This window comes from Musca vetustissima, unplaced genomic scaffold (assembly GCF_032173495.1).
Source record: "Musca vetustissima isolate MV318-11 ecotype Yass unplaced genomic scaffold, APGP_CSIRO_Mvet_v1 utg2742, whole genome shotgun sequence".
Classification (NCBI taxonomy): Eukaryota; Metazoa; Arthropoda; class Insecta; order Diptera; family Muscidae; genus Musca; species Musca vetustissima.
The window spans coordinates 315815-340171 of NW_026880872.1; the positions used below are offsets into that span (position 1 = coordinate 315815).

Below are 24357 nucleotides of genomic sequence, written 5' to 3' on the forward strand. Positions count from 1 at the left end.
ATTAGTGATCAGGAGACTTATCTGTAACAAAAATTTCAAAAAAAAAAAAAATCCAAAATGCCTATGTTACTTTGGAGTAAGTCTTATTGAATTATACTTTTAACGCCCACTCAATTAATAAAATTTACATCTCTTATGTCGAATTTTCATTTTAAACAGACAAAAGAGATTTATTTAAAAAATATATATATAATGGTAAGCATGCACAGATCAACTGCAAAGAAGGAAACACCCATCTAGCAAATTACATTTTCTCATAGGTTTCTGTAAAATTACACGTTAAGCATGTGTGCGTATATGTATCCTCCTCCTCATTGTAAGTATCTTCACCGTATTCATGGACATGAGCTGCTTTAGTTTCCTTCGTGTACAAACTGCTACGAACTTCCATTCGCAACTGTTTCATTTGTTTATTGTATTTACGTATTTTACCAACCTCTCGCTTTTCAACACGATTTTCATGCTGTTTCATTAGCTCCTCTTCACTTCCCCAAACTTCAAGGGCCCGCTTTTGGACTTGTGAATGTAAATATAGTTTCATTTCACCCCAACGGATGTTATGCGGATTTTTTCGACTAATATAACGTAACGGTGGATCACGTTTATCAAAATCACAATCTTTTAGTAGATATTCAGCTTTTGCTTCAGTTCTTGTTATTAGACAGTGTTCACCGTCCGGATCGCGACATTTATCGCAAACGGAATGACTGAAATTGTTCATTAGAAATGAATCGGCAAACATTTCACCGCATTCCAAACATTCATCATATTTTACGGGTATATGGATGGCATCGTCCACTAGGTTAGGTATATCTGTGGATCCCGGCGCACCACCAGCATTTGCCTGAGGAACTTGGGTTCCCATTGTCGTTGTTGCTGGTTGTTCAATTAAAAAACCGCCGCCACTATCGACATATTTTGTTCCTTGTACTTTGATGACAGATTTATTGCTTTCAACGGTGTTGACATCCCTAAAAGGGCGAAAGAGGACAATGAATTAAATTTTCAAAAAATTTAATAAAATCAGTTGAAGTTGGATATTAGCAATCGATGGAACAAATCTTCAATTACAACCATTATCATAACACGGATACTTTTACCCGTACTCCCTGAAAAAAATAATTTCACAACGATCGCGTATACCCAACTCGTACTGTACTACACAAAAAAAGTTGCGGTACTTACTTCCTTGCCATGGCATAGGGATGGCTTACTAATTTGGCTTGTCGTAAACTCAAAGCTTTTGCGCGATTTCTTTCAATACGCGCTTTTTGAGCCTCAGTTAGAGGTTTCTCGGATGTTTCGGTTTCAGACATTTTTTTATTAATAATAATTGTTTTTTGTGCAAAAAGTAACTGTTTTTCTTTGCTTTCGGTGAGTTCTCCTTTTCGGTATAAACAAGAAGGAAGAAATTTTTAAAAACGTTCCACCTGGAGGAGAAGCCAAAATGGCCGATAAAAAAAGAACTCAAAGGTGAAAACGGAATATTTACGAATAAGGCGGGAAGGAGAACCATATACCAACACATATACACTCGCAGGTCACTCTTCTTCTTGTTGATATTGCGGTGCATTCACGAAGAAGTGATAACATTTGGTGTGGTTAGACCTACACAACACTAATAGTTGCATTAAGTGTGGTACACCATAGCAAAGATATCTGATGCTAATAGATGTTTACTTAGGACAAAAATGAATGGACATTTCTATGGTACAAAAATACAAGGTTGGACAACTTGAGGTGAATAACAAAAAGCGACTATGCACGTGTGGCTTCTTCTGCCAAAAATAAAATAAATATACGCAACAAGTGTTTGTGTTTATTTGAAATTTTTTCAACACAAAACTAAAAACGCTAAAATAAATGAAAGGTTATGATTTCTTCCCAAAATCCAGTAGGGAATCATCCATAACAAAGTTATTACTTCCAGACGAACGTGCTATAAACATAATTTTCATACTATTAAATTTGAATATATTTCAATTTATTTCGAATTTATTTGACATAGTATACAAAACAATACACACACATACACAAAATATATATTTTGGTTTTATGGAACAAGCCACCTTGAGAAAAAATTGTAATCAGTTGGTAGCTGGGCCCTACCTTGTAATAATTATACCATGCCCACCATAAGATCTAGTGTATATTAAAATTGTCATTTCGTCGAAATATTTATTGGCCCTAAAGGCCGGATGTTTATAAAGTATATTCATTCTTGATCAGAATAAAATTCTATGTCGATTTAAGCCTACCCGTCTGTCCGCTGAAATCACGATAGCAATCGCAATATTCAAGATAGAGGTCTGAAATTTGGCATAGGCCTTGCTAATACACCTAGGATGTTGGTCTTTTAGGAATTTGGGGCACTTTTTTCTACCAAATTGTCTGTTATTTCGAATGGACTCTAAAACGGCATATACATTAGAACTTTTTACCGGGTTAACCTACTTTATGAGGATTTATTTGACATATATGCAAAGGAATTGACAATTGAAACCCACTGGGTTAACGAAATCCGGTTAAATGTAAACGTACTATAATTGTATAACACATTCGCTATTTTTTTCGATTTTCTACACTTTTTTGCAAACGAAATTGGTTGTAATTTGGGTTCTTATTGCATAACTCATACCCGTACTAAAAATGAATAATATTAAGTGAAGTTTCAACGTAGCTGGTATTTTTGGAATTTTTAACACATTTTCAACAAATTGACTATCTTTGTTACCAAAAATTATTAATACTGATTTGTAGAGCCCGATATATCGGTAGGTCCATTTTTCGGTATTTCGAGAATATAAAACATCTTGTGTCCTTTTCGATATATTCATGGTCCTATCCTAACATGAGATTTTTGCGGGAAGCCCCCATTAAATTTTGATAGATTGAATGTCTAATTTAATTACTTTAATTCAGTACATCCAAACCTGCGTCTGCAAGCAACAGGACAGTCGAAGACAATTGAGTCAATTGAGTTCATGCATTACAACGTTACCTATAATCCGACGGGGCGTACAGAAAAATTCAACTTCCCCACTATGGCAAGATGTTGTGTATGGCCGTATTACCCAGATACGTCGAATTCATATCTCAAAACGAGTAATACAAACCGCAAAATAAAATTTAAAATTTATTAAATTAATCCAAATATTTTAAGTTTCCATTCGAAATTTCGTATTTCCTCAATGTTTTGAGGAATGTTTTGTACTTATATCCGATATCTACTGTACATAAATACGCTGCCAAACTAAAAAATATATTTTTTTTAAATTCATAGCACACGTGTTTTTCGTGAGAATTTAAAGAAACCGCCATATATGTGAACCCCTCTAATATATTTAGGGTTTCTCGAACAGGTTCCTAAAAAAACTATTGTGGCCACCACCTACATTTGTTTTTCTTATTGTCTAATAGAAATACAACAACAAGAAAAGAAAATAAGAAAATTCATATTCATTATATTTGTATACAAAAACGTGCATTCATTTATATAACGTTTGGGTATATAACGTTATGTACAGCACCCCGGTTCCTGTTTGAATGCATTTTTTCTTATAATACGTCGCCGTCGTCCTCTCTGCATCTGTTCAACACATGCCAGCTAGCCCTCTGCTTTATTTCAGCCCAAACACAAAACTCAACTGCTGTTGACTGGCCACCCCTGTTTTTGTTTTCTAATGAGGTTGGTCGTTCGTTCGTGCGGTTGCTTGTATCTTCATGCTGCTTTTTTTAATGCGATGTGTTGTTTTTCTGTGTATACGTCGCATGTGCGCGCTTGTATTTTTTCGCTGCATGTGTATGTGTCTCTCCGGACACACAACAACAATTGGCCAGACGTCAACTGTAGCCGAACGTTAAAGCTACATAAAATTAAACACGACGGCCGACAACCACTTCGTCTGCCAGTCCCAATTCAGTTGCGTTCAGTCCACGTCGGCGTTTACGTCTTCGTTCGGTAAATGGTGTTGTGCTCGTTCTCGTCCACATCGTATCAACGACAGTGTAGAGTAGAAAAATAGAGAAATTGCCGTTTTTTCTTCTGCGGTACAGCAAAAACTGTGTTTTTTACAATTGGATTTCTTCTTCGACAAAAAAGAAAAACAAATTTTGTGGTTCAAAATAGCGAAATGCTGTGTGCAGTGCAGTAGCAGTAGAAGAGTACCCATCATCACCTAATCATTTTTTGAGGAAGTCAAGAAAAAAAGAAAACAGCACATTGACGTTGTGGCGGATACCCCTACAGCGGATACACAGAGCAGGCAGGCATTCAGTACCGAGTACAGCTAGCTAACTTTTTTTTGCTGCCTCTTCTACTTGATAGGAGAACAATTTAGGCGCTTAACTTTGCGCTGCATCGCCAACAACAACAACAATTTGGAAAACAAAAAAAAAAAGCAGCAGTGCCACTACTCATCATCATTCTTATCAGAAGAAGAAAGGCAGAACAAAATAAAACAAAACCTAAACAAGAAAAAACAATTGCAAGGAATCAAAAAAACAAAGGGGAGCCTGACTGAGCACACAATTATAACGACGACGACAACGTCTATCATCATCCCCATCACAATTCATCGCCACTCAACAACAATATGGATGCCAAAATTGATCCAGCCTTGGAACAGCAGTTCGACTTGAACCTTATCGAAGCTGTCAAAATGAATCCGGTCATTTATGATCGCTCACATTTCAATTATAAACATTTTGTGCGTAAGGCCCAAACATGGAAACAGATAGCCGAGTCGTTGGGAGTTCCAGGTGAGAGAGGAATAAATCCAAAATTTTCTTTGAATTTTTTTTTAAGTTTCTTTCATTTAAATTTGTGGATTTCTGAATAGCTAACCCACATACATTTTATAAACTCACACACACACAAATCAACATTTATTTTTTAATATCCATCTGTGTGTGGTGGATTAAGGTTTCTTTTTTTAATTTTTTTTATCGTGTTATTACTTGTTCTGTAATACATTCATACACATTATGTATATGTACATGTTTTTTTAATTAACAATTTTGTATCTACAACATCGGGATGGCAGGGAATTTGTCGAACATACTTGAAACTATCATGACATCCGAACACACACACACCTCTTTTCCTCTTCCTCCTTTGTTAGTTATAAATCAGACAGATTAAACCCTATAATTTAACTTTTTTCTAATGAAATATTTTTTTCAAATACGATTTCATCCGCCGTTTTTAAAGGCAGTGATGATGGCTTTCAGTCAAAATCTAAACCAACCTATTCATACTAAGTTGCAAACAAACTACCCGTTTGTGTTCCTCACAGCAAAATCGAGTTTCATTTTCAAAGTTGCCATTTTGCTCCGAATGAAATAAAATAACATTTAAATTTTTGTCCAAGGTTTGGCACATTTGGGGCTATTATATTTTCATGTTAATAATTTATGATCATATTTATGTTAAACGGTATTAGAAATCGTTAACATATACCCAATGGAAGATTGGCAATTTAAACCCACTGGATTTACTGAACCCTGTACAAAATTAATGTGCTATTGTAGTACGTTTACATTTAACCGCATTTCGTTAATCCAGTGGGTTTCAATTGTCAATTCCTTTGCATATATATCAAATAAATCCTCATAAAGTAGGTTAACCCGGTAAAAAGTTCTAATGTATATGCCGTTTTGGGCACATTAATATTATATTGTACTGCATTTCTTTAACCGCGTAGGTTTAAACTGCTAATTTCATTGCATATATTAAATAAATACTCCTTGACAACAGTCCAGTAAAAAGTTCTAATGTACATTCCCAATTCGTAAACGGCATTTACATTAGATATTTTTACCGGATTAACCTCCTTTATGATGATTTATTTGACATATGTTTAAAGAAATTGACAATTTAAATGGGTTAACGAAAACCAGTACACTGTAAACGTACTATTGCTAGCTGACAATTACCACTGCAAGCCAAAATGCATATTGTAATTTAGAATTAAGAGAAATCCGTTTCAATTTGAAATGTTGGCAACACTGTTCATTTTTTTCTGCACTGCTTTGATTGTTTCCCTTTGTGTTGTAATATCATATCACTACACACAACACAGACAGCAATGACTTGTTTTTAGGTTATTTAAGGCGACAGAGAAACGGCGGGGAAGAGCACATTTTGTAGCCGTGGCAGCAGAGAAGAGAGGAGGGTAGACAAGCAAGCCAGCCGAGAGACAGACAGCTGGCGGCAGAAATACAAAACGACAAAGTCGCGCTGTGTGTGTATACTACAGCATGTCGCTTCTGCCAGTTATTTTTGTATACATTACCGTGTGTGTATGTGCGGATGTGTGTTCGTTCATGTACATCTGTCGCTTTCATTTTTACAGTGCCAGCAACCACCATTACGAGAGCTGCCTGGTTGGCTTTGCTTTGCTGCTAACCACCATGTTGTCGCCTTGTGTGCGCGTTGTTGTGTAGTAAGTCGCCAGCCAACTCGTTGTGTGATGCTCGTTCGTCGTCTCTGTTTTTTTCTGTTCGTGTGTCCATCAACGTTGTTTTTTAGCGCAGCTGTACTTTTTCCGTTGCTGTCTGGTAGTTTTTTTTGTTTGCCTTGGTTGACGTTATCGTAGTCGTCGTTCGTGTCAAATACTCACTCTTCTTCAACTCTTTCCATAACGTCATTTGGCATTGTTTACAATGTATTGTTGGCATCGAAATAGTGGGAGAGTGGGTAGCACATTTTTACACGTGCCTCTTTGGAAGAAATACAGGAAAATGTTCTGCCTTCTGCCATTTACTACCAATGTATGAATAAATGAATGCATCAGAGAGCTCCTCTGGAAATGTATTTAGTTTTGTTTTCTGTAGACAAGGATGCAGCGCAGCTAAACACATTATTTTGTTTTTAGTTCTCTTCTTATCATGTGCAGCGCCTGAACGCAACGCACGGTGTGGGGGCAGCAGCAACTAAAAAGAACATCGATGTTCTTGTCATCATCATGACGCAGAATGCTCAGCTCTAAATGTCATGTTTCTTTTTTGTTTTCCATTTAGAAATTTTGTTAGGAAAGGTCGGAAATTATACAATATTGTAGCGGATGAATGAGAAGAAAATAAATATTAGTCGTCATGCGTTTTATTTATTATTTGGCGGGAAATTTTCATTGGTTCAATTTTTTTTTCAAATAATAATAATTGTTATGTATTGATTATTAATAGGCGGGATTTGTTTACACACAATTACCAGGGATGGATGTTTTGAATTAAAAAAAAAATAATAAGGAACTTTGTACAGCATTATAGGAATGGGATATCCGGATTGATCCAAACTTCGCAAAACTCTGTTTTTTTACAAAATCAAGTCCAAATAATAGCGACGTACTCCTTCGGGTACCTTCTACATTTTTATAAAAACGTCGTAAGTTCGGCCGGTCCGAACATTTTATACAGTCCACCTTGAGGACATTTAAAATACCAGTAATATTTAGGAACCTTTAAAAATGGTTGGCTATATCATAGTAAATTTCTATACAAAAAAAAAATCCGAAATACCGGAAAATGGGGGTACCATTATATGGGGACTTTTCCGATATATCGATATTTTTTGCTAGGTACATTTTCTACCCAATGGGAACTCAAAATACTAAATTATAGCCAAGTTAGTTAAAGAAGGCTTGCCCAAACGGGAGCTATGTATTATAAAAGTGGACCGATATCGACAATTTTTAGCAGGGAGATTTGCTACCCAATCAGAACTTAAAGATCCAAAATAAGGCTGTCAAAATGAATCGGGTCATTTATGATCGTTCACATTTCAATTACAGTATTTTTCGGTTAATTGAACCTACGGTTTATTGGTTTCCACGCTTAATTGATGGGGCAACAAATATTTCATAGGAAAATACATGTAAATTTTCTCGGATAATTAAACCTTTTTAATTGATTTTCCCGCTTAATTGGTTCAAAATTCATGTCATCAAAAATTAATTTCCTTTTACTTTTCACCGGTTAATTGCATAATAATAATTGAAAAATAATCTGTCATTATTTACATAGATATTTGACATAATTTGTGAAAAAGACTAGGTGGCATATCTACTAATTCAAAACATATGTTTATTGCTAAGGAAAAACTGCGAGAAAGCGTAATTTGTATTTGACATTGGATTTTTTTTAAATCATTAGCAGTTCCAATTATTCGTGATGACTGTAATTGAACAAACTATTCAATTAAGCGGGTTCGGATAATTGGACAAACATTTGTGCAAATTTTGATGTGCAATTAACCGAAAAATACTGTATATATAAACATTTTGTGCGTAAGGCCCAAACATGGAAACAAATAGCCGAGTCGTTGGGAGCTCCAGGAGAGAGGGATAAAACAAAAATGTTCTTTGATTTTTTATATATAAGTTCTTATTAGTAGGTGTAAATCACCACACGTTTCATGAAAATTTGTTTTCTGAATATATATAGATACCCAATCAGAACATAAAGATTCAAAAAAAAAACCAATTCGATTGAAAACCGTACTAAATATCTCCGAATATTTGGGATGTACCATTATATTTGTGCTATACCCAAAACATGAACCGGTACATATCCCATTTTCAATACCAATTATTCTAGGATTAGTAACAATGTTTGTGACAAATTTCAATGCTCTATATAATAAATATTGCGAACTATATTGCGATTTCTCCTTACAGCTAGCTACAACAAGCATTTTCTAAATTTTATGTTTACACTTCCATTTCCAGAACAAAAATGTACAAAACGTTGGAAAAGTTTACGTGATAAATTTGCGCGGGAACTGAAAATCAGTCAAGATTCGAGATGGCGTTATTTCAAACAGATGTCATTTCTAATGGAATCGATACGTCAGTATCGTGAATCATTGCTGGGCAAGGTGTCGTCAGCTGGTATACCCGCAAATACAACAAATACCGTAACAGCACAGGTGGAGGCACCCCAACAAACCCATCAACATCAACAATCGCAGCAACAAGTGGTTGATTTGTTTACAACACCGTTTAATGGCAGTGCCACAATAACAACACAATCACTGACAGGACATCCACATGGTAAGTGTCTAATTTTGTATAGTTTTGTATCGAGTCGAAATATTAAACCATTCTCCTCTCCCTTACTCTTCTACTTTTACAGCCATCTTGGTTACGGGCGATGCTGCACAATTGGCTGCTGCCAACAATGCCGTTAAAGACCAAAAGACCTACTATTATGAGCCTGTTATGAAACGTGAACGTATCGTTGAAGATGATCAGCAGCAACAACAGCAGCAGCAGCAACAACAACAGGCGGCAGCGCAGCAACAACAACAGCACCACTCCGATATGCTCAGCTCCATAAAAATATTCCAAAACAGCATTAGCCAAAATGTTAGCGCCGAAGACCAATCGTTCGGTGTGGTTGTCACCGATATGTTGAATACGCTGGGCGTACGGCAAAAGGCCGAGGCGAAAGTTCACATAATAAAATATCTCACCGATATGCAATTGCTGGCTCAACACAACAAATACTGAGATACGGTTATAACATTAACAGATAAAACATGCACAACTATGTTCTCATTCGTTCCACACCATCACTCCACCGCCACCGAGAAGGTTGTCGTCACAGATGCCACAAATGGTGGTGCCGATGTGCTAAGAGAGGAGATTGAAAATTCCGATGACTAACTTGAGGGCAGAACGAACGAACGTACGTTGTTGGTGGCATGCCACACACATAGAGAGAAACAAACCAACCAACCCAATCAAACAATAGTTGTAAACCCTAGTCCGATAATCTTTAAAAGATGTTTGAGACTAGAAAAACGGGGTCGTACAGCTATTGCAACATTTTTTGTTGATGTGCGTCGGTGTGATATATACATATTATTATGTAGTTTTTTCTTTAATTTTGCATTTGAAAAAGGCAACTAACTATACGTAATGTTAAAATACAGATAATTATAATAGAAAGGTACTGCCATATACATAAAAATAGATTATAATTCAGATTATATGTACTGTGTTGTATTCACAAAGCAATACTAAACAACAACAATCATTATGTAAATATTTTTTTTTTATAACAAAACAAAAACTTTTACTTTTAAGATTTCCTAAATACTGTGTATCTTTATTATTAGACGTTAAGTAATTTAATCGTACACAACACAAATACATACATGATAAATATGTAGACAAAGAATGTTTTTTTGTTATAAAAAAAGGTAGACAGAAAAAATCTGACTTTGAAAAAAAGGGTTTAAAAAATCAACATCCTTTAAAAACATTTGTTTAAAGAACCCTGGCCTTTGATGATAAAAAACCAACCCTATAGGTCTGCTGGGAGTTAAAAATTATTTAAAAAACCACGCCTATATGTCTATTAGGAGTTAAAAAATATTTAAATATTTATTTAGAGAGGTCTGTTTTGGAGTTGAAAAATTATTAAAAAAATCCACGCCGAGAGTTCTGTTTTGGAGTTGAAAAAATTGTTAAAAAAAATTTACGCCGAGAGGTCTGTTTTGGAGTTGAAAAAATTATTAAAAAAAAATTACGCCGAGAGGTCTGTTTTGGAGTTGAAAAAATTATTAAAAAAAATTTACGCCGAGAGGTCTGTTTTGGAGTTGAAAAAATATTTAAAAAATCCACGCCTAGAGGTCTGTTGGCAGTTGAAAAAAAATATTTAAAAAATCCACGCCTAGAGGTCTGTTGGCAGTTGAAAAAAATATTTAAAAAATCCACGCCTAGAGGTATGTTTTGGAGTTGAAAAAATTATTTAAAAAATCCACGCCTAGAGGTCTGTTTTGTAGTTGAAAAAATTATTTAAAAAATCCACGCCTAGAGGTATGTTTTGGAGTTGAAAAAATTATTATTTTAAAAATCCACGCCTAGAGGTCTGTTTTGAAGCTGAAAAAATTATTTAAAAAATCCACGCCTAGAGGTCTGTTTTGTAGTTGAAAAAATTATTTAAAAAATCCACGCCTAGAGGTATGTTTTGGAGTTGAAAAAATTATTATTTTAAAAATCCACGCCTAAAGGTCTGTTTTGAAGCTGAAAAAATTATTTAAAAAATCCACGCCTAGAGGTCTGTTTTGTAGTTGAAAAAATTATTTAAAAAATCCACGCCTAGAGGTCTGTTGGCAGTTGAAAAAAATATTTAAAAAATCCACGCCTAGAGGTATGTTTTGGAGTTGAAAAAATTATTTAAAAAATCCACGCCTAGAGGTCTGTTTTGTAGTTGAAAAAATTATTTAAAAAATCCACGCCTAGAGGTCTGTTTTGGAGTTGAAAAAATATTTAAAAAATCCACGCCTAGAGGTCTGTTGGCAGTTGAAAAAATATTTAAAAAAACCACGCTAGAGGTCAGTTTTGGAGTTGAAAAAATTATTTAAAAAACCACGCCTAGAGGTCTGTTTTGGAGTTGAAAAAATTATTTAAAAAACCACGCCTAGAGGTCTGTTTTGGAGTTGAAAAAATTATTTAAAAAATCCACGCCTAGAGGTCTGTTGTGAGTGGAAAAAAATATTTAAAAAATCCACGCCTAGAGGTCTGTTGTGAGTGGAAAAAAATATTTAAAAAATCCACGCCTAGAAGTCTGCTATTTGGTCGTTAAATTACCGAATATTTTCGTTACTTAACGAAATTATTAGCAAATGAAAATGTGCAGTTATCGACAATTTTGTCGTTAAGCAGTTGCAGAAAAGCACTACAGGCGTGGATTATTTGAAGATTAGTTTCAAATGAATACGATTTATAAATAGAATTATTTTTAAAAAATGTTGTGACGCCATCTACCGACATTTTATATGCATTTAACATTTTATATATTGGTTTATGTCTGTGCATGTTATTAATCAGCCTCTTTTCTAAGCAACCATGTTCTTTAGTGTGTACCCTATTTTAATGATTGTAATCGATTAGTCAAAAATCGATATATATATCCCTATTACACTGCACGTGTAGTTGGGCAATCTAGTTCACGTAGCGGATCGATCATTCTCGTTTCTTTTTTAAAAAGGAACTAGTTCCTTAATGTAGTTCCTTTGAACTATGTAATTACTTCATAATTAAGATCGAACCACGAATGAGAGAGGGAACAACGCTCGTCTGTACATTCTGTACATGGCATTAGACTTTTCAATACAAAAAGTCGATTAATCGAAAGTCGATTTACTTATCCCTAATCGGGATATAACCTTTCGGTTATACCATTTTGAGTTCATCTTTATCGGCCATTTTGTCTTCTCCTCCCATTCGTTAGCAGGTGGAACGTTTTTCAATTTTTTTCAGTGTCGTTTTTATTTTAGCTCCGTTCCAAAACCTAAAAGAATCTACTAATTTTACAAGTTTTGCAACTTTTTACTTTTTACTCGAAAACCGTTCCTGAACCCATAAAACTGGTAAAGCATTGAATCAAATTTAATAGAGCACAAAACATTTGGTACCCAATATGAACCCACTGTACCAAATTTCAGCGAATTCGGTTGAAAATCGCGCTTAAGAACCTCAAAATACCGAAAATTTGGGGTGCCCTTATATGGGGAATATCCGAAAAAATTGACCTATATTTAAATTTGTTTGTGGAGAGATTTGGTACCTGCTAAGAACTCAAAATACTAAATTACAGCCAATTCGGTGAAAAATACGATAAAAACCCAAAAAATACTGAAAATTAGGAGGTACCGTTATATGGGGGCTACAAGAAAAAGTGGACCTATATTTATAATTTTTTGTGGATACATTTACTACAAATTCGCTTGAAAAACGCGCACAAGAACCCCAAAATACCGAAAATTGGGGGGTACCATTATATGGGAGCTATGCCTAAACGTGGACCGATATATCCCATCTTCGAACTTGACCTGCCTGCAAACAAAAGACAACCCTATGCAAAATTTCAGCACCCTATCTCAATTCCTTCAGAAGATAGCGTGATTACAACAGACGGACGGACATGGCTAGATCGTCTTAGAATTTTACCCTGATCAAGAATATATATACTTTATAGGGTCGGAAATGAATATTTCGATGAGTTACAAACGGAATGACAAAATTAATATACCCTCCATACTATGGTGGAGGGTATAAAAAGTACCGGAACAGACCATTTGTTGGCGAAGGTTTGCGTACGACGTCGCTTGAGTCTTGGCAGAACGACGATTAACAAGCGAATTTTATGAAGGCTGGAGTCTTGGAGGCTTCCCACTGTTCTTTTGAATCTCTCTCTCTCTCTCTTTTATTATTTTTTTTTCGTTTTTCCATATATAGTTCCTTTGCTCCATATAGTTCCTTTGCTCTTTATAGTTCCTATGCTCCAAATAGTTCCTTTGCTCCATATAGTTCCTTTGCTCTTTATAGTTCCTTTGCTCCATACAGTTCCTTTGCTTCAAATAGTTCAAAAAAGGAACTGGATCAGAGAAAGGAATTATATTAATTAAAGAACTGGAACTAGTTCCGTTCGTTCCTTTCTCGGAATAGTTCCAATGAACTAGTTCGTTCCGGAACTACCTAACTCTACACTGCACGTGTGAGTGTGTTTATACTACTGAGTGGCTCCCAAAGAAAAGTCTGAAAAAACGTTGGAAGAAATTAAAACCCTTTAAACAATGGAATTAACGGAGGACAATTCTCCAAATGTATCTGAGAATGAGGCTGGTGGTGGTGACCATGAAACCGCTGAGCAAAAGGCACGAAAACGCCGTAATCCATTTAAAATACAAAAGGATAAGGAGGAAAAGGAACGTCGCCAAAAGAAACGTGCTCGTCTAATTGTCCGTAATATGAGCTATAAAGCGAAGGAGGAAGATCTACGCAAGCATTTCGAACAATGGGGCAAACTGGAAGAAGTGAATATTCCCAAGAGGGCGGATGGCAAGTTGGTCGGTTGTGCTTTTGTTCAATATCAGACCATTAATCAGGCGACCAAAGCAATATTGAAGGGCAATGGCAAGGAGTTTTTGGGCCGGGTTATATATATTGATTGGGCTCTGGGTAAGGATGAATATCTGGCCAAGAAACAACAAAATGTCAAGGAAGAACCCGAGGACAAGAAACCTAAATTGGAAATTAAAGAAGAGGAGGAGGATGATGATGAAGATGGTGATGGTGATGATGACGACAGTAATGAAGAGGATGATGAAGACAGTGGTGTAGATGGAAATGAGGATGGCGGGGAGGTAGGTTGTATTGGTTATTAAAATAAACAAAGAAAACTAAGTAAACTTTGGCATTCTAGGATGAATCTGGGGAAGATGATGACGATGAAGACGAAAATGAGGATGAAGAGAATGAAAATGACGACGACGATGATGATGATGAAGACAAAAAAGACATCAAATCAAAACTTAATATCGACAAAGTAAACAAAGAGAAACGTATATCGAATGATGTCCAAGAAGGCTGTACGGTTTTCATTAAAAATGTTCCCTTCGATGCTGAAGATCAAGATTTACGTAAAGTTTGTCGTAAATTTGGCCCAGTTTGGTATGCCATTATCAATAGGGAACCTGTATCGGGTCATTCTAAAGGAACGGCTTTTGTGAAATTTAAAACCAAGGAATCGGCCGACATGTGTCTGCAATCAGCAGCAGAATTTGTTCTGATGGATCAGGTTTTGGAACCATATCCGGCTTTGAGTCGTGAAGAAATACGCCAACAAAATTTAGAAAAAGATAAGAAAAATGATGGCAAGGATTCCCGAAATCTATATTTGGCGAGAGAGGGTCTCATTATGGCTAACTCCAAGGCGGCTGAGGGGGTCTCAGCTTCGGATATGAACAAACGGCATAAGCTGGAACAGATTAAGGCGCAAGTGCTGAAAAATCTCAATAGGTATGTAATGATTTCAGAATAGCAATAATTATCAATTGAAAATTCTAATTGTTTTGCACAATTCCTTTAGATTTGTATCTCGCAATCGTTTGTCCATTCACAACTTGCCGTTGAACTATGACAATGACAATTTGAGAGATATGATTATTGCCTACACTGGGTTCCATCCTCATGAATGCAGGGTGATGCGTGAAAATAAAATAACACCAGATCATCCAAAGGGCAAATCCAAGGGATTTGGTTTTATGTCCTTCAACACACATTTAGAAGCTTTGACAGCCCTAAGGAAACTTAACAATAATCCAAAAGTCTTTGGTACCCAACATGTAAGATTTTGATTAAGAATCCATTGGTTCTTTTTTTGTTAACTTTTCTATTTTTCCAGCGCCCCATTGTTGCCTTCAGTATAGAAGATCGTGCCGTTCACAAGGTCAAGGAGAAACGCAAGGAAAGATCCAAACTCAATAATCCCACCTTCAAAGACAAATTAGAAAAACGTAAAGCCCTAAAGAATGACAAGAAATCCGGAAAGCAACCTTTGAAAACACTTCCCAAAGGACCACAAGATGATGACAAACAAAAACTAAAAGAGCACATTAAGAAATTGGAAGAATCACGGGCCAAAAAGAACAATAAACAAAATAATAAAAAACAGGAAGCTCCCGTAGCCGCCGAAGAGGAATTTGTTGGCACGGAAGCTAAAAAGGGTACCGTTTTGCGTATGCGTTCCTTTAAAAAACTAAAAGAACAATCTGCCGATCATATGCAACGCGTTAAACAGGAAAAGAAAAAGAAACGACAAGAGAAAATCAAACAAATCCATCTGGCCGAACGGAAAGCTGAAATTCGTCCCAAACAAGGGCGTAAAGTGGAAAAAGATGATTTGGCACCATTGGTAAATAAATACAAACAAATGCTGGAAAAGCAAGCCGATCCGAATGCAACAAATACTGCTAAAAAACCTAAACGTACCAAATGGTATACGGAATAAAACATATGATGATAGCAGTTATAAGTTGAAAAATGTTAGGCGTATTTTATTTAGGTGCATAATTTTTATTGTTTGTTTTGTAAATACAAATGAAATAAATATTAGGCTATATTTAATATGTAATAATGTAAGTTTTGTTTTAAATAAGGAATTCCATGTTGGACAAACTGCTGGAGGCAGTCTTTATGGATAAAAGCAATAGGGAGTCTTTATATGATGTGATTCTTTCATGGGAAATCTGCAGGAAAGGGAGTTTTTTTAAAAACAAGTTGAAAAGTTTTTGATAATCCATTAAAAATACAAAAATATAAGGAGGAAAAGGAACGTTGCCAGAAGAAACGTTCCCGTGTAATTGTTCGTAATATCAGGAAGATCTACGTAAGCATTTCGGACAGTGGGGCAAAGGTAATATTCTCAACATAGCTTTTTCTCAATATGATACCATTAATTAGGCGACCAAGGCGATATTGAAAGGTAAAGGCAAGGAGTTTTTTGGCCGGCCTATATTGATAGGGCTCTGGGTAAAGATCCTAGAAACAACAATACATTAAAGAAGAACCCGAGGCGAAGAAACCAAATTTGGAAATTAAAGAGGAGGACAAGTTGTAGAGATTTTTATTGATAGGCGAGCTGGAGGGGGTCTTAATATAAGAAACAAAGGAATTTGTAAATGACGAGCTGAAGGGGGTCTTCATAGACGAGTGGAAGGGAGTCTTTATATATACGAGCTGTAGGAATTCTTTCATAGGTGAGCTGAAGGGAGTCTTTATAGGCGAGCTGAAAGGAGTCTTTATAGACGAGTCTTTATGGACTGACGGGAGTTGTTGTAGACGTGTTGGCCTGTTGAATTAAAAAAATCTTAGTACACCGTTGTTGTTGGCCCTTAAAAAAATATTTTTAAAAATCCCAAAATTAAAATTAGTGTTTGATACACTCTTTTCTTAAAAATTTTTTTGTGATTTGGAAAATATTTGTAAAACAAAATCGAAGCCTTTAGATAGCGTTTGAAATATATATTTAAAAATAGAACATATTTTGTTGGTGTAAAAAACACTTTAAAGGATCCACGTCTATAATTAGAGCTTGACAGAAATATAAAAAAAACAACGTCAATTGTTGGCGATTAGAAAAACATATATTTAAAATAACTACACCCATAGTAAGGGTTTGAAAAAAACTAATATTTCTAAAAAAATTGACGTCCATTGTTGGTTTTCGAACAATATTTTATAAAAATGCAGACTATTTTTAAAAAATTAAGGCCTGAAATAAAAATATTTTTAAGAAGCCGAAGCCTACCGTTGGCCTTTGGATCAAAATTCAAAAATTCAGGCTTTTTTATGATGGAATTCCACGACTGGAATATTTAAAAAACTACATCTACTATTGGTATTTGAAAAAATTAAAAAAAAATCTATTCTTAGTTTTTTTAAGTTTATTTTTAAAAAATCCATGTCTATTTTTTGTACTTGAAAAATATATATTTTAATAGGTGGCTATTGTTGTTTAAAAATATATATTTTTAAATTAAATTTAAGAACATTAGATACGCAATGGCTGCCATTTTTATGACTACTCCATGTCCAATTTGCCTGATAATTCTAAGAACAAACAATTTAAAGTAATCACACACACAGGTACGTTATAAATCCTGAACAAAATTTCCATATGTTATGCATATTATTTACCTGAATAGGTTCTGATCTTTTCTTTTTTTTTTGGAAAAACTCTAAAATTGATTTGATGATTTAATTGGAATTGTATGGCTAGGTAAGGAAGCTATTTGTTTTTTCCTGGATTATAAAACAAAACCAAATGTACACATAATTTGTGTATAAATCATGGACAAATTGCAATAGGTTAGCATTACAGGACTGTGCTTAGCACGAGTAACATCAAAGATATTCCAGAAGAGTGTGTGATAAATTCATAGTTTTATTTAATAAATAAAAAAGATGGCACCTCAAGAAAAAGTTGAATTTGTTATACTTCGATTGACCTTTTTGCCCTATGTGTAAGTATATTTTAATAGTGAACATATTTAACAAAAATTCTAATATATCAATCCTTTTTTATAACAGACATCCCCAGTATCCTCGTATTACATTAACCCACAAACGGCATTCTCCCAGCAGTTCAATGACACAAGTTCGTGATTGGGTAAGTTTTATTAATATTTTTTAAACAAATATTAATTCTGAAAATATTTCCTATAAAAATATTAATTTTTGTTTTCTCCTTTTTAATTTCCAGTTCGACAGAATAATGTCACGAGAAAAATCCAAAGTTGATCCCCAGCTGAGTATACGCTATTGCGAATGGAATGTAACCTCGGGCAATGCCAGTTTATTTACCGTAAATGGTTATCGTTTTGATAAGATTCTCTTGGTATTGGGTGAGGATGTTGTCCATTGGATTTTTTATCAAAATATGCCACTGCATCGACGCATTGAGGGCTGTGGCCGGCTATCGGTTAACTATTGCGGCTGTTGCCTAAATACACAATATTTGAAAATTATGGAAACCGTTAAGGGCTGTGTAATGCAAAGGGGTACATATTACTGAGAGAGAGAGAGAGAGAGAGAGAACGAGCTAGCGAGCGATAAAAAGGACACTCACGTTAAACGTAAAAAAACTAGTGATAAGAAAATTATATGATTTAAAAAATACATATAAATATATTGGAATTTCAAACAAAATCGAAAATAGTATTTTAAATACGTTTTATTTTATTTTTCTTCTAAATCATTTAAATGTTTTAACATATTTTATTTATTTTTTGTTTTGTTTAATTACAAATAAGGATGCATTCACGTATTAATTAGTATTCTTTTATTCCAACCAATGGAAACGGGCACCATATTTGGCAGGAGCCTTGGGATAATCTTCTGGCAAGCCAGGTGTAGCATCTGGATAGATTTTCTTTTCTGGCTTGGGTGGTGCGGGACGATCAGTGGCATGAATCTGAAAAGCAAAAAATAATAAAAAACAAATTTCAAAAAATTAAGGACTATTTAAAAAATCTACACCTTAATAATCCAAGCATATGGATTGGTACTAGAAAACTTATTTTTACCCAAACCCCCCTCGCATATTTTTGGTACATGAAAAATATTAAAAAAAAGTAATCAAGTTCTATCTTGTAAAAAAATAAACGACTATTTAAAAAAAATCGACACCTTAAAAATCCAAGGATTGGTAAAATTTTTGTTACCTATATCCCCCTCGCATATTTTTGGTACTTGAAAATTATTTAAAAAGTAATCCAATACTATTTTGTGTATTTGAAAAATTATATTTAAAAAATCCACTCTATTTTCCAACTACTATTTTTGGTACTTGAAAAATATTTTTAAAAAATCCAAGACTATTTTTGGTAATTGAAAATATATATTTTTAAAAAATATACGACGGATCTAGTCTAGTTTAGGACCCCCTCGCGGAAATCGGTATTTCCGGAAATATGGGCCTCTAAAGTTTCGTTGGGGCCTTATATTTTCCACGGTTTTTAACATTTGTCACGGGTTTAAACAATATGGGTATCAATTTAAAGCGTTTAAAACCCTGATTACAAAAATATTTTTCAAATAAGTTCACACATTCTGAGCTATGGGTCTCCAAAATTCCGCGGGACCCTTATTTAATTTTGAAAAACCGTATAGGTGTTTATTGGGATTTACGACTTTCTCCTATGGACGGATGGCAACTACGGCTACGCGACCGAATCTTCTTTTTATTCGAAGTGTTGTGGGTTGCCGGCCTTCGGCTTTGGATTTAAGACATTCTCATATGGACAGGCGACAGCTCCGGTTACGCGATCGCATCTCCTTTTAATTTAAATATTGTTTTTGTAATCAGTACCTCAAACATTTTAAATTGATACACATATTGCCTCAATAAATGTTAAAAACCGTGAAAAATATAAGGGTCCTAAAAGAAATTTGGAGACCCATATCTCCGGAAATAACGATTTCCGCAAGAAAAAAGTACACTGTTGTAATTAGAACCCCAAGGACTACATGTGGTAAAAATTTCTAAACGATCCTCGAGGGGGCCCTAAACTATACTTAAGCCAAAAAATCTAGGTCTATTGCTACTGATTAAAAAAAATATTTTTTTTAAAAAAATTCTACCACTATTGTTACTGGTTAAAAATTGTTGTTGTTGCTAAAAAAAACCTACATCTAGAAAAAAATGATTTAAAAAAATAAGAATAAAATGCTTTAAAAATCGAAGCTACTTTTGGTTCTTAACAAAATATCCCTTAAAATTTACATTAAATTATTGTCATTCAAAACCGATATTCTTCCTTTAAAATTTCTTGGGAGCCCACGCCAATAATTTCTTTAAAAAAAAAACATAACTATTACTACAAAATAACATACCTTAGCTCTAGCGAAGTAGCCATATTCTGGACGATCCAAATCTAAATTGTCCTTCATACATTTATCGAAAACACCTTGTGTTTTGCGGCAGCTAAAACCAAGAAAAAGAAAACAAAAGATTAATACATTTTTTTCAATTTTTAAATTTACAATTATTCAAAACATACTGGCTAAATGACATAGTACCACTGGATTTGTCCAAACAAGTGGCATACTGCATGAATTCTTCGTGACAGCTCTTCTTGACTTTACGGAAGAAATCCAAAGCACAACTGGTAACAGCTTTTCCCTCATTCAAGCAGGCCCGGGGATCATCCAATTCCTGGCGGCACAGCATGAATTCCTTTAAACAAAAAACGAGAAAACATAAAAAACAAATTGTTTACAATTGCCGTTTGTGTTTTGTGTGTGTATTGAGGTTAGGTTGTTCGGAGACTCCAAAAATTATATAAATTATATAACCTTAAAGGGTCAATAATTATTGAAATATCCTTCCAAACCCATCACAACACCTTTCCAAAATGTTGTTACTCACATTATTTTGATGTTCACAGGCCTTACCCAAATGGAAAGCTCCGGCACGTAAGGCTGCCGTGGATAGATTCACCTCGGGTACGGTTAATTCCTCTTCGGTAGGCAGCGTTACATTGTTGGTGACAACCATGTTTGGACACTACACAATTTGATAGCTGTGTTGGGAGAAGAAACAAGTTTTTTTTTTATTAGAAAAGCCCTTTATTTGTTAAATAATTAACATTTTATTGTGGGTTTTCATTAGTTTTTACTTTTTTAAGGGCGTGGATTTTTTAAAGAATATTTTTTCAGGGTTATCTATGGCGTGTATTTTTTAAAGTCCTGATTTAGATTAGGCGAGTTTACTTGCGGCAATTCTTATCGCTCTCTTTTGAACTTGCTTCATGCGTCTATACAAGGCAATTCGGTTTCAAAAATATTTTTTTTTACATTTTGTGACAATGTTCTGGATTAGTATTTCAAATTACTGACACTACAAACTAAATACACAAAACGATTTGCCAGAAAATTGTCGGTACGGGCAATTTTTTTCAATTTCTATTCCCCTTGCCCCTCTGTCCAGCAAACAAAGACTTGCCGCAAGTAAACTCGCCCAATCTAAATTGAGACAAAGAATAATTTTTTCAGGGTTGTAAAAGGCGTGTATTTTTTTGAAGAGTTTTTTCATAACTCTTTTTTTTCGTAATCATACGTTTTTATGAATAAATTTTAGGTATTTCAATGTTTTAAAAAAACCTTTCTTTAGGGCCTGGGTACACGACTAGCGCCTGAAGCCGGTTAAAACCGATTATTGAATACTTTATGGCTCAAACACTCATTTGAAAATGTGGCAACAATTTTCAAACGGTATTTAATTAAATTTTATTTTTTTGTTGGTGAGTAAAAAATATTGTAATTTTTTTGAAAACAAATTACAAAACTTTTCGATCTATTTATGCAGTTTTTTGGATTTTGGATCATTGGAATGATTACGTGATATTCTCTCTACATCTATGAAGTCCATACTAAAATATGGGTTTGCAAAGTTCGGTAAGTACCTTTAAATATTGTTATTGTGTAAAAAAAACCAGCGGGGAAAAATACAAGGTTTAAAATTTTGGAGGCTGATATACCCAGAAATATGCAAGCTGTCTACAGAACCTTGAAATATATTTAGTTTAGTAATCTTTTCTTCGCTGGGTCTTGCAATTTGTTTATGAATATTTTTCAAATATATATATATACATATATATACATACATATATATATATATATATATATACATATATATACATATATATACATATATATATATATATACATATACGAAAAAAGTGCCTTCAGCAACTGAAAACGCCACAGCCATGAAAAAATGCTTCTGAAACAGATTATTCAAAATCTATTATTTTTTGGGAATTACGCATATATTTTTTATTTATATTTATTCATATTACAAAATATTATTAAAAAAAGTATTAACTCTTAATGGAGTTAGAGTAAATATTTTGAAAAAAATTGCTTATAATTTGGATTTTATGATCACAATGTTGGCTTGAAAATACTCTCATTACAGGATGACTTTCTTTTTTTTTAGTTCAATACATAAGTTTTTTCTGTTTCTTTTTTGTTTTGGGATTTTTTCTAAATATACAAAATATTTCATAGACACGACTTTGTATTACGGGTGTTATTATCATTTTGGTTTTTTCCAAATCGATTCGGGCATTATGGACACATCCCAACATTTCTATCAAATTTGACGAAGACAATTGATCATACATATTTAAGCGGCTGTCCCAAAAAAATGGCAATTTCCCCAAACGCAAACTATTTTCCATGGCTACGAACATCTAGATAATATGAAAGATATTGATAAACATAGAAGAAAGGAAGGAAAAAGGTGATTTAATTTAGATATAAAAATATTGTATTAAGAGTAGTCTACATAAATTGGTGTATTTTTAGTTGACTGCAACTTGACATTTTAGTTTCTCTAAATATAAAAATCCTCCGGGCAGAAAAATGTTCAATGTACTTGATCCACGATCAGATTTTTTGAAAATCATCAACAGGATGAATTTAACATAGACAAAACGATATATATATATATATATATATATATTCAACTTACATCCAATATTATTATTGACAATGAATTATTCCAATAATCCTTGCTCTGCGTCTCCCTGACTTTCCACAAAAATAATGTTTTGATAAAATAACTCTTCATACAGCTCATATTCGAATGGGCATCACGAAATAGTTTCATCATACGCAAACAATTCTTCAAATTGTTACAGCCGCTTATTAGCTTCTGTTCCTGCCGATAAAATGATGTGTGGAACGATGTATGACGCTTGGGGGCCCCCTTAATTGGTTTCGGTATGGCTTCCCATTGGCCAACATTAGTCCCTGTTACACTCTGCTCCTGATCCATCAATATACCAGGTACAAAGTCCACTGAATATTGCATATTCAAGCTGTTGACTTTAATTGTATGCGCAGGTCCTGCTCGGTGGTAACGTAATTGTGTATTCTCGAAATGCCAATCCATATCCTCGAGGGCTTTGGTAAAACAACTTTGGAAATATGATTGGAATTTTTTCACTATCAAACAATTATCAGCGTTCAACCATTTGCGGAGATATATACATGTAGTTTCATGTTCTTTTTTGTGCTGTATTTTCTCCAACAGTTTGGTAAAGTCCAAATGAACATTTCCCGGTATCTCATGATCTTTTTTAACAATAATAAGCTCATTTTTCGGGAAACGTATATGGAATACCAAATCGAATTCATTAGGTATTGTGACTTTCAAGTTGTCACCATAACTACCTGGGGAGAGAGAAAAACCAAATAATTTTGTAAGGTCTCTACATAGCCGCTGATTTTTAAAATGAATTTTTCGAAGTCATTACATTGGCGTGGATTTTTTTAGTGTACCCCAACATTTACGAGGATTAAAAAAAATTCTTTTCAACGCCCAAACATTGGCGTACATTTTTTTATAAAAATTTATCTCTCAACACTCCAACATTGGCTTGGATTTTTTAAAAATAATTAAAAAATGCTGAATACTTGAAAAAAATTACTTTCAAATGAATACTGCAATTACAATGCAAAATTCAAATAACAAAAATTATGAATAATTAAAAAAAAATATCCACAATTCTTTAAATATATAGCACCACATTTGAATTTGAATTTATTGTATTTTGTATGTGTTTTTTGTTTTACCTCCCAGTTGATAGCCGTTAAAGAGATACCCAAACGGCTCTGCACTACGCAGACGTGTAAAGATCGCAATTTTCAATTTTTCAAAATGATTTGCATAGATTTCACGATGTTGATCAATATTTATGTATTGATTGATATCCATTAAAATGGATTCCAGATTTGGTTTTAGCGTTGCTGCAGACATTGTTATTGTAAGGCTTCTCCGCCGCCGTGTTGTTAGAATGAAATGTTCTTTAGGACTGAATATTTTCTAGTAGTTCATGTTATCAGTGTTTTGTCGTCTTTTGTTTTTTTTTATTGTGTGGAGGTTTTCTTATCAATATTTTATTTAATCGATTATCACAACAATAAAATTAATTTTTTAAACAATATTTTTCTAAGAAAGAATTATTATCTTAAAGAGTTATTTTTCCAGAAA

The 24357-nt window shown here is 34.2% G+C and overlaps 6 protein-coding genes across 6 annotated transcripts; 3 read left to right on the forward strand and 3 right to left on the reverse strand.

Moving 5' to 3' along the window:
* Positions 1 to 244: 244 nt before the first annotated feature.
* On the reverse strand, positions 245 to 1316 carry LOC133326782 (DNA repair protein complementing XP-A cells homolog). Its single transcript, XM_061535391.1, has 2 exons — positions 1186 to 1316; positions 245 to 971 (listed from the first exon to the last, which is right to left on the reverse strand). The coding sequence occupies exons 1-2, from the start codon at positions 1314 to 1316 to the stop codon at positions 245 to 247; spliced, it is 858 nt and encodes a 285-aa protein (XP_061391375.1).
* A 3279-nt stretch (positions 1317 to 4595) lies between these two features.
* LOC133326773 (transcription factor Adf-1-like) lies at positions 4596 to 9601 on the forward strand. The gene is made up of 3 exons (XM_061535381.1): positions 4596 to 4761; positions 8730 to 9053; positions 9136 to 9601. The coding sequence occupies exons 1-3, from the start codon at positions 4596 to 4598 to the stop codon at positions 9510 to 9512; spliced, it is 867 nt and encodes a 288-aa protein (XP_061391365.1). The 3' UTR covers positions 9513 to 9601.
* A 3987-nt stretch (positions 9602 to 13588) lies between these two features.
* On the forward strand, positions 13589 to 15804 carry LOC133326783 (RNA-binding protein 28). Its single transcript, XM_061535392.1, has 4 exons — positions 13589 to 14129; positions 14234 to 14813; positions 14884 to 15139; positions 15199 to 15804. Exons 1-4 carry the CDS (start codon positions 13589 to 13591, stop codon positions 15802 to 15804), a joined length of 1983 nt encoding a protein of 660 aa, XP_061391376.1.
* Positions 15805 to 17756: 1952 nt separating this feature from the next.
* On the forward strand, positions 17757 to 18369 carry LOC133326784 (uncharacterized). The gene is made up of 3 exons (XM_061535393.1): positions 17757 to 17818; positions 17886 to 17964; positions 18058 to 18369. Exons 1-3 carry the CDS (start codon positions 17760 to 17762, stop codon positions 18367 to 18369), a joined length of 450 nt encoding a protein of 149 aa, XP_061391377.1. The 5' UTR covers positions 17757 to 17759.
* Positions 18370 to 18633: 264 nt separating this feature from the next.
* On the reverse strand, positions 18634 to 20897 carry LOC133326765 (NADH dehydrogenase [ubiquinone] 1 alpha subcomplex subunit 8). The gene is made up of 4 exons (XM_061535374.1): positions 20725 to 20897; positions 20357 to 20532; positions 20190 to 20280; positions 18634 to 18768 (listed from the first exon to the last, which is right to left on the reverse strand). The coding sequence occupies exons 1-4, from the start codon at positions 20851 to 20853 to the stop codon at positions 18637 to 18639; spliced, it is 528 nt and encodes a 175-aa protein (XP_061391358.1). The 5' UTR covers positions 20854 to 20897; the 3' UTR covers positions 18634 to 18636.
* Positions 20898 to 22824: 1927 nt separating this feature from the next.
* Positions 22825 to 24123, reverse strand: LOC133326785 (cyclic GMP-AMP synthase-like receptor). Its single transcript, XM_061535394.1, has 2 exons — positions 23940 to 24123; positions 22825 to 23537 (listed from the first exon to the last, which is right to left on the reverse strand). The coding sequence occupies exons 1-2, from the start codon at positions 24121 to 24123 to the stop codon at positions 22825 to 22827; spliced, it is 897 nt and encodes a 298-aa protein (XP_061391378.1).
* Positions 24124 to 24357: the final 234 nt, after the last annotated feature.